The 10,397-nt window shown below is 41.7% G+C and overlaps 1 protein-coding gene across 1 annotated transcript; it reads left to right on the top strand.

The window, feature by feature from the left end:
* The first annotated feature begins 2,428 nt into the window (after positions 1 to 2,428).
* On the top strand, positions 2,429 to 4,476 carry LOC142544371 (uncharacterized). The gene is made up of 2 exons (XM_075651426.1): positions 2,429 to 3,521; positions 3,641 to 4,476. Exons 1-2 carry the CDS (start codon positions 2,429 to 2,431, stop codon positions 4,474 to 4,476), a joined length of 1,929 nt encoding a protein of 642 aa, XP_075507541.1.
* Positions 4,477 to 10,397: the final 5,921 nt, after the last annotated feature.

Below are 10,397 nucleotides of genomic sequence, written 5' to 3'. Positions count from 1 at the left end.
AAAATAGTATTCGGTTTCAATGTGCAATTTTAGGCGACAGCTGTGATTCCATCATTGATAAATGCGTTTTTGTTTAATTAAATTCAATTAAAAATAATTGGACTGTTAAATGAAAATGGGCTTATAAAGTCTAGAAATAGATTTGTAATTGAATTAGGGAATTACATTGTGACGTTGAATAATCCGTAGTTAGATAATTCCAATATATGGTAATAATCAAAGTTTGATACCGTTGTATGTTCGTCATTTTGTTGAAATTGAAAATCTTTCAACCTGTTCTGCAAATTTGATCTTAGTTATTAATTTAGCATAATCTAGTTTAATTTAATTAGTTTAAATTAGCTCCAAATCGTTTGTTATTGTTTGCTTAGATTAAATTGAATAATTTAAATCTTAGTGCTTAAATAATAGTCTCTGTGGGATCGATACTTGGACGCATAGTCCATTTACTATAACTTGACCTAGTCCGCATGCTAGATGTATTCCCAACTGAATTAACCGGTCAAGTTTTTGGCGCCGTTGCCGGGGGACTATCTGTTTAATATTAGGATAAATTATTTATTTGAAACTAGGCAATTATTCTTAGTTTTTTTTTAGTTTTATTTTTAAATCTTTGGTATTTTAATTAATTTTGTTTCATATTTTTACACTCCTTAGGAGCTTGAATTGTGCACTTGAATTTTGATTGCAGGAGTTTAGCTCGTGAGCCGTGCTCAAGGTTTCAAAAATCTAGTGCCACTCGATCTAGAGATTGAAAGCACTCTCCGCCGCATCCGTAGAGCTCGAAGGAACAACAACTTGGCTCTTGAATTCGAATCTGAAGAGGAATCTGAAATAGACCTTAAACCAGAATTTGAAGACATGGCCGGAGAAGAGGATGATCGTACTTTAATGGAGCTTCATCGACCAGCGTTTGGAGGTTATGGCTCTAGTATTGTCCACCTTAAAATTCAAGAAAATACATTCGAACTTAAGCCGGCCATCATCCAGATGATTCAATTCCAAGTCAAATTCGGAGGATCACCCTCTGAAGATCCCAATGCACATCTGGAGAATTTTCTGACGATCTGTGATACAATCAAGTGCAATGGGGTGGGTACTGATGCCATTCGACTCAGACTATTCCCATTCTCCCTGCAAGGAGAAGCTATGGAGTGGCTTCGAGACCTTACAGCTGGTTCTATCACTACATGGGATGGATTAGTCGAGGTCTTCATGCACAGGTATTTTCCCCCAACTAAGACTACACAATTGCGAAATGAAATCACATCGTTTAGACAGAGAGATGAAAAATCATTGAATTCAGCATGGGCAAGGTTTAAGAAGATGTTGAGAATGTGCCCGAGACATGTTTTCTCGATAGGCCAGCTGGTTGAGATGTTCTACTACGGGGTGGATCCATCTGTGAGATCTATGATTGATACAGCAGCGAACAGTAGCTTATACAGGAAAACACCAATCGCAGCACTTGAAATCATATCTAATATGGCAGAAAGCAATGGAGGCTGGCAAGACAACAGAAGGGAGAAGAAAGTCGGATTCCTTGAAATGGATGCTTTGACAACAATCACATCAAAGCTTGATGGATTGACACATCAGATGGCACAGTTACAAACAAATAGATCAATACCAGTCAAGCCAGTAAATCAAATTCAAGGAAACGCTGAGATAGTTAGTGGATCATCTAGTGACATGCAATTCATGCCAGATATGTCTTGTGAGGGAATACAGTGCTTTGGAGGGGACTCAGTGAATTATGTGGGAAAGCAAGGTCGGCAACAATATAATCCATACAGTTTCTCATATAACCCGGGCTGGAGGAGTCATCCGAATTTTGGGTGGAGGCCATCAGATAATCCTGTTGAGCAACCATATTTCAACCATCCACAACATCCTACACAACAAAAGCCTCCTCAGCAACCACCTAAACCTCCGCAAGGTATTGGACCTTCTATGCCACCCCGTTTCAATCCACAAGATATCAAGTCAAATCTTGAGGATATGCTCGCCAAGTACATAGCCGGGAATGAGATGAGATGGCAAAATCATGATGTCATGATGCAAATGTTAGAGACTCAACTACGGCAGTTGACGACACAAATGGCCACACGAGCTCCAGGTTCACTACCTAGTGACACGTAAAAGAATCCGAAGGGTGTCAATGCAGTCACGGTGACGTCTCCCATGAAGCAAGAAATAGTTGATGTTGGAGATGATTTGAAAGAAAAGGGTTCATCCAAGCAAAGGTCCGAGGACGCAAATGAGAAAAATAAGTCTCTAAACTCAAACCCACTATTGATATTAATTCACTTCGTTTCCCCAAAGAGCAAAGCAACTGCAACTGCAACTGGATACTCAATTTTCAAAATTCCTTGAGATTTTAAAAAAATTTTACATAAATATCCCGTTTGCATAGGCTTTAGCTCAAATGCCTTCCTATGCAAAATTTCTTAAGGAGATTCTATCAAACAAGAGGAAACTGGTGGATTATGAGACAGTGAAACTTTCAGAGGAATGTTCTGCAATTTTACAAAATAAGTTGCCTCCAAAAGCTAAGGACCCAGGTAGCTTATCTATTCCTTGTACCATAGGAACTTCATTTTTTAGTAAAGCTTTATTTGACCTAGTTGCAAGCATTAACTTGATGCTGTACTCATGCTTTGAGAAGCTGAAAATAGGTGAAGTGAAGCCAACTACAATTTCTCTACAATTGGTTGATAGATCAATTAAATATCCAAGGGGAGTTGTAGAGGATGTGTTAGTAAAAGTTGACAAGTTCATTTTTCCGGTCGATTTTGTTGTGTTAGATATGGAAGAGGATCGAGAGATTCCTCTTATTTTAGGGAGATCATTCTTAGCCACCGGAAGGGCCTTGATAGTTGTGCATAAGGGTGAGCTAGTTTTAAGACTGAATGATGAGAGTATGATATTTAATGTTTTTCAATCCATCAAATACACCAATGATACATCTGATTGCTTTAGAATTGATGCTACTGACGAGTTCGTTGAGTGTGGTTTGCAGGGATTAATGTGTGAGGATCCTTTGGCGGTTTGTTTGACTCATTCATGCCCACAAGAATTGGGAAGTCGAGAGCTGGACGAATGTATTCATTATCTGGAAGCAGGCAGATCGATTTCAAAAACGGTAAACTCTAGGATTGGGGAGCTTGGCCATGTCCCAAGACCTTTAAAATCATCCATCGAAGAAGTCCCAATCCTAGAGATGAAACACCTTCCTTGGCACTTGAAATATCTATTTTTTCTTGATAACGATAAACTGCCAGTGATAGTTTCCTCTACTTTGACAGAGACGGAAGAAGAAAAGCTGTTGCGAGTTCTAAGGAAACATATCAAAGCCATAGTTTGGAGTATTGCAGACATCAAGGGGATCAGTTCATCCATGTGCATGCACAAAATTCTGATGGAGGCCGACCACAAGACATATACCCAACCTCAAAGGCGTCTAAACCCAGCTATGCAAGAAGTGGCCAAGAAAGAGGTGATAAAGCTACTGGACGCAGGTATTATTTACCCGATTTTTGATAGTGGGTGAGTCCACTACAACTTGTTCCAAAGAAGGGTGAGATCACTGTCGTAAAAAATGATAACAATGAGTTAATTCCCACTAGAACTGTTACAGGGTGGCGTGTTTGCATTGATTATAGAAAACTTAATGACTCCACCCGTAAATACCACATCCCCCTCCTTTTTATTGATCAAATGTTGGAAAGGTTAGCTGTGCATTCTTTTTACTGTTTCCTGGATGGTTATTCGGGTTATATGCAAATTCCCATTAACCTTGAAGATCAGGAGAAAACCACATTTACCTGTCCTTACGGGACATTTACATATAAACAAATGTCATTTGGTCTATGTAATGCACCAACAACTTTCCAACGATGCATGATGGCAATTTTTCACGACATGATTGGGGATTTTATTGAAATATTCATGGATGATTTTGCTGTCTTTGGCTCTTCATTTGATACTTGTTTGATCAACCTGTCTAAAGTCTTGGAGATATGTGAGGAGTCAAATTTGATTTTAAATTGGGAAAAATGTCATTTCATGGTGAGAGAGAGAATTGTGTTAGGGCACAAAATTTCAGAAACAAGAATTGAAGTTGATAAGGCCAAAATTGAAGTAATTGAGAAACTCCCAGCCCCAAAAAACATCAAAGGAGTGCGTAGTTTTCTAGGACATGCAGGGTTCTATAGACGCTTTATAAAAGATTTTTCTTGTATTGCTAAGCCACTAACCAATTTGCTGATAAAAAATGTGCGCTTTGATTTTTCTGATGAGTGTGTGCAGGCATTTCCGGTTTTGAAGGAGAAATTGATCACCGCACCTATGATGATAGCGCCTGACTGGGGGTCACCATTTGAGGTGATGTGTGATGCAAGCGACCCAGCTCTGGGGGCAGTTCTGGGTCGAAAGAGGGAAAATGCATCCATGTCATCTACTATGCTAGTATGACACTGTCAGCTGCCCAACTGAACTATGCCAGTACCGAGAAAGAGCTTCTTGCTGTGGTTTTTGCTCTAGATAAATTTAGATCATATTTGATAGGGAGCAACGTTGTAGTGCACACTGACCATTCATCCTTGAAATACTTGATGGCAAAAAGGGTGCAAAGCCGAGGCTGATTCGCTGGATTCTTCTGTTGCAAGAATTTGACCTGGAGATAATCGATAGGAAGGAGACAGAGAACCAAGTTGCAGACCATCTCTCACATTTGGAGAATCCAAGTCAAGACAATGAAATTATTCGCGATGATTTTCCGGATGAACAAATTTTTGAGGTCAATAGTTTACCGTGGTATGCCGATTTTGTTAATTATCTATCTAGTAAGTTCATTCCTCCCCACTTTATTTATCAGCAAAATAAGAAATTTTTCTCAAATTTGAATTATTATTTGTGGGAGGATCCTTATTTTTTTAGAATATGTGCAGACGGTATAATCCGGAGATGTGTTTTCCCAGGAAGAGGTAAGTGAAATTTTGTTTCATTGTCATGCCGGTCCGGCTGGAGGCCATTTTAGGGCAACTAGAACTGCGTCAAAAGTCCTCCAATCTTGTTTTTATTGGCCTACTCTGTTTAAGGATGCACATGAATATGTTATAAAATGTCCAAATTGTCAGCACACAGGTAATATCTCTAGGAGACATGAATTGCCTCTCAATAGTATTTTGGTGTGTGAGATATTTGATGTGTGGGGTATAGATTTCATGGATCTGTTCCCAGTTTCTTATGGGAACAAGTATATTTTGGTGGCTGTAGATTACGTGTCTAAATGGGTGGAGGCACTTGCATGCAAAACTAATGATTCTAGGGTTGTCATTCAATTTCTCAAGAAAAATATTTTCTCATGTTTTGGCACACCTAGAGCCATTATTAGCGATGGGGGTACTCATTTTTGTAATCGTCAATTTGACAGTCTGTTAGCTAAGTATGGGGTCCGACATAAGGTAGCCACACCTTATCACCCTCAAACTAGTGGCTAAGTCGAGGTATCAAACAGAGAACTTAAACGCTTTCTTGAGAAGACTGTCAGTGCTTCAAGGAAAGAATAGTCTAGAAAACTCAACGATGCACTTTGGGCTTACCGCACTGCTTTTAAAACCCCCATTGGCATGTCTTCTTTTAGATTATTGTATGGGAAGTCGTGTCACCTACCCATAGAACTTGAACATAAGGCTTATTAGGCTACTAAATTTTTGAATTTTGATGCTAAAGCCACATGTGATGAGAGAGTGATGTAACTGAATGAATTGGATGAGTTTAGATTGGATGCTTATGAGAACGCCAAGCTTTACAAAGAGAAAACCAAACGTTGGCATGATCAGAACATCGTCCATTGTGGTGGGACATGTAACGACCATGGGCTATCCCGATCTTGGGCTCCCTCGGGGGCCTTGTCCCATCTTGGGTTCCCTCTGAGGCCTTTTCCCTCACGGGCTTTCCACATGCGTCATTACTCATAGGACTCTCCACACCAGGTTGGTGGAGTGATACCTCCCCAAGTCTCGAACCCATGACCTCCTGGCATAAGTACATAGTTCAAAGAGACTTGGTACCAGTTGGGCTAGTAGCTATGAGTAATGACGCATGTGGAAAGCCCTTGAGGGAAAAGACCCTAGAGGTAACCCAAGATAGGACAAGGCCCCCGAGGGAGCCCAAGATCGGGATAGCCCATAGTCGTTACAATAAAAGAAGCTTTTTATTATAACGACCAGGAGCTATCCCGATCTTGGGCTCCCTCGGGGGCCTTGTCCCATCTTGGGTACTCACTGGGGTCTTTTCCCTCACGGGCTTTCCCATGCATCATTACTCATAGGACTCAACGGGTACCAAGTCTCTTTGAACTATGTACTTATGCCAAGAGGTCATGGGTTCGAGACTTGGGGAGGTATCACTCCACCAACCTGATGTGGAGAGTCCTATGAGTAATGATGCATGGGAAAGCCCGTGAGGGAAAAGGCCCCAGTGGGAACCCAAGATGGGACAAGGCCCCCGAGGGAGCCCAAGATCGGGATAGCACATTGTCATTACAGGACAACTGGTACTATTATACAATTCTCGACTGAAGTTGATGCCAGGCAAGTTGCGTTCACGATGGTCAGGACCATACACCATCACGCAAGTTTTCCCTTACGGGACAGTGGATATCACTAGTGAAGCAACTGGAGCATTCAAGGTGAATGGGCATATGCTGGAGGTTTATCATGGTGGTACTATACCCAATGAACCGAATACCGTGGATCTGCAGGATCCAAATTTAATAAGAGAATACATTAGGGCTATAGACTATAAATTTAGTGCTTGCTGGGAGGCAACCCAGTGTTTGGTTTTATTTTTCTTTCATCTTTAATTTGGTTTTCTTTCATTTTGTTTTATGTATATCTCTCGAGCTAATCTCAGTGAGTGGTGGTGCATGTAGGTTATTCACTAGCGGTGAGATTTCTCAAGTGTGGGGGGATTCTATTGTGACCAGCGGACTGAGAACGTCAAATAGGCCAGGGAAGTTTCTATACAATTCTTGCATCTTGTGTGCTTGATCGAGTTTCAATTTGGATATGTATATTTATAGAATTGTTAATTCCTGGCTTCGAAGTATGTGTCTGGTTCGAAGTGTGTGTAAGGTACCCTTAAAAATAAAAATTAAAAAAAATTTGGTGTCCGGACCACTAGACGGATCTCCACACGGGGTCCGTTTTCGTCAATCTTGAGACTGCTTTTTCCAGTGTCTCCACGGACCCATATCCAGACCCCTACACGGGGTCCGTGTCAAAGTATTTCCGACATGCCGATTTCCAGAGCCTACACGGACCAGTATCTGGACCCCTACATTGGGTCCGTGTTCACCACTTCCATATTTTTCCTTTTCACGCATACACCCGGACCTGTAAACGGACCCTTATACGGGGTCCGTATCTCTTATTTTTGACAGATTCAGAATAAGAACCCGACTGCCGCCTCCCAAAATCTGAAAATCCCTCAATCCCTAAATCAATAATTCTGGTTCCTTCTCCTCCACCACTCAATATCATCGCCTACCACCACCGCTCACCACCATCACCGTCGACCACCACCACTCTGTGTCATCGCCATTTCCCGCCATTTTCCACCGCACACCATCATCACCGGGACACCTACCACCGTGTGCCACCACCCTCACATTTTCCTTCCGGTAAGCGTGGCTACACCTTCATTCCAATATCCGATTATCATTATTGGTGATTTTGTGCCACGCGTATGATTCTTGCTTGTTATTTCGGTTTTTGATTGGGTTTTGTTTTTCGGTTGTTGGGTTGTTGGACTTTGATTGTTCTTAGGTTGAATTGTTACCACTATTAGTGCTGTTTTCGGGATAATTTATTGTTTGAGCATATTTCCTATCGATTGATTCCCATTGGATGTTGGTTTATTATCGGTGCATAGGGATAAGCTCGTTAATTGGTTTGGTCTACTTGTCCGAAATTGACAGGGTTGTTGTGACTAAGATTGGTTGTGTGCTTGGATCTATTTGATTGAGTCGGAATGCCTCCTCGAAAACTGAGTAATAATCGCGCGCGAGGCAGTGCCTCATCCTCTTCTGGTTCCGCCATGTTAGCATTTGATGCCTCTCGATTTACCAGCCGTGAAAATTTTGAGTTGTGCTCGGCGGTTAATGACAACTTCGTGATTGTTGAACGTTAAATTCATCCACGGATCGATCACGAGGTGCCACTTAGGGCGGAATTTGATAAATTCGGTTGGAGACCCCTCTTGGACATCACTGGCCCTTATTACCCTGAGTTGGTCTAGTAGTTCTATGCGAATTTCGAGGACAAGGACAAGACCGGGATGCAACATATTCGCACTTATGTCAAAGGGGTCATGATTGAGTTAACCAGCAGAGCTCTAGCCGTTATATTGAATGTCCCCAATGACGGGTCTCTGGTGGTTTTCAATCAGTTAGATATTTTCCTGTCGGACATCACATTCTGGATCCCTCAGACACGGAGCCGTCTTACATTATTTACCATCCCAAACCGGTTCCCGCTCCAGCGTCCTTCCGACGTCCCTCCCACTTCTTGATCGCCTTATCAGTTAGTTCACGGGAGCAAACATTATTCCGAGGAAGGCCGAGAACAATGAGGTCTGCCATATGGATCTGTATATCATCGACAAGATGTTGAATGGTTGGGGGCCATTCCTGCAATTCTGGTGGCTTCGATCATGATCTCTCATATGCGTTCGGTCGCCCATATTGATCCCACCAAGAATAAGACACCATATGCCCCCTTTCCTATCATCATCTCCCGGATTTTGGTGGCCCACGGTGTCGACCTCACTGGTGAGACTTCCTTCCTCCCCACATCCACATAGATGCTCACACCCCAGGCCATGCAAGGCATGTATTTTATTTTCTCGTGAGGTGCTTGGTACCGTAATCCCGGGAGTCGTCATATTAGTCCCCATCCCCGTGACCCACCAGTGCCTCCCCCTTCAGCCGATGAGCGAGTTTGGGAAGATCGAGTGGCAGAAGAAGAAGCATTGGATGCCCGAGCAACACCCTCAGTTGGTTTGCCCCTGAGACAGCGTGCCCCGAGAGGTACTCGTCAAGTCTTCTCAGCCATATTTGACTGCATGAATGACTTGAGCACCCGATTGGCTCGACTCGAGCACCATGCCTGGACGCAATCCTATTCAGATGATATATACGCACCACCCTTTGACAGATCCACCCTGGATGGCCTTGAGGATTTGGATGTGGGTTCCGACAACGAGTAGTTTAGCTTGATGGTTTTAGGACTTGTGGAGGATCTTATTAGTTTTCTCATTTTGATCATTTCGTTCATATTTTGATGTTGACTTCATGGGACTTATTCAGTGACTACATTATTTTATGGTATTTGGACCATTTTATTCTTCATGCTTATCCTATTTTTGATTTATTCGTGTGCTTGTGTGGCTTTCCTATTCTTTTTCGTTTCTTTGTGTTTACGATGTCGTTATTTTCAGGAGTTGATGATGTCTACCACATTTTGGCCACTTACTCGACTTTTTTTCAGGGAAGTGTTTTTGTTTTAATTGTCTTGCTAGTTTTCGTTTTTTCATCGCTTTACACTAAGGGCAGTGTCGATTTCAAAGTGTGGGGGTGGGCCAGTTTTGTTACACATCGTTGCACAGTTCTTAACAACACTTTTCACATAGGATGCGACTTTATCTAGAGAAAGAACCCTTGTTGTACATGATAACCAGATTAATTTGTTAGATTTTTTATCACCCAGGAAATCGTTTCATGACTAGTATTGAATGAGAGGAGTCGTAGTTTCAAGGAGAGAGTCAGACATGAACCAGATTTGTATTGACATTTCATTCCATGCACGTGGTCAGACTTTTGCTCATTGATGGTACATTGGTGCAAGGTGAAAAAAAATGACAGAGAAACAACCTAGAACTCGTCTGATTAGCCCTCGAAGTGAAAATACGAACGATGGTGACTTAGGGATGATTTAGACGATTTTTGGACCGTTTGAGCCTTTCAAGCCTACCCGATACATCATTTACTGTCTCTAATAACCCTTCTTGAGCATGTAAAAATCGAATGGTGTGTGTCAATGACACACAATTAGACCACATTCATAATTTATTCAATGTCCCACATCAACCACCTGAATTTTAGCCTATAAACTTTTTTCTACCTACTTTTGAGAGAAATAAACCTTCTGCATATGTTGAAATATTTAAGATACTCCAATGAGTTGAAGGTGTCGATGAATAAAAAAAATGTATGGTATTGAAGACACCCGAGAAATCTGTGGGTGAAATTGGAGGACAATGAAAAAGAAAGGAGATGATAGAGCTCTAAAGATGATAAAAATACAATAATTGGTGGCAAGTTAAAGGTT

The sequence above is a fragment of the Primulina tabacum genome, chromosome 5, assembly GCF_025594145.1.
Source record: "Primulina tabacum isolate GXHZ01 chromosome 5, ASM2559414v2, whole genome shotgun sequence".
Classification (NCBI taxonomy): domain Eukaryota; kingdom Viridiplantae; phylum Streptophyta; class Magnoliopsida; order Lamiales; family Gesneriaceae; genus Primulina; species Primulina tabacum.
This window is presented reverse-complemented; position numbering and strand designations above follow the sequence as displayed.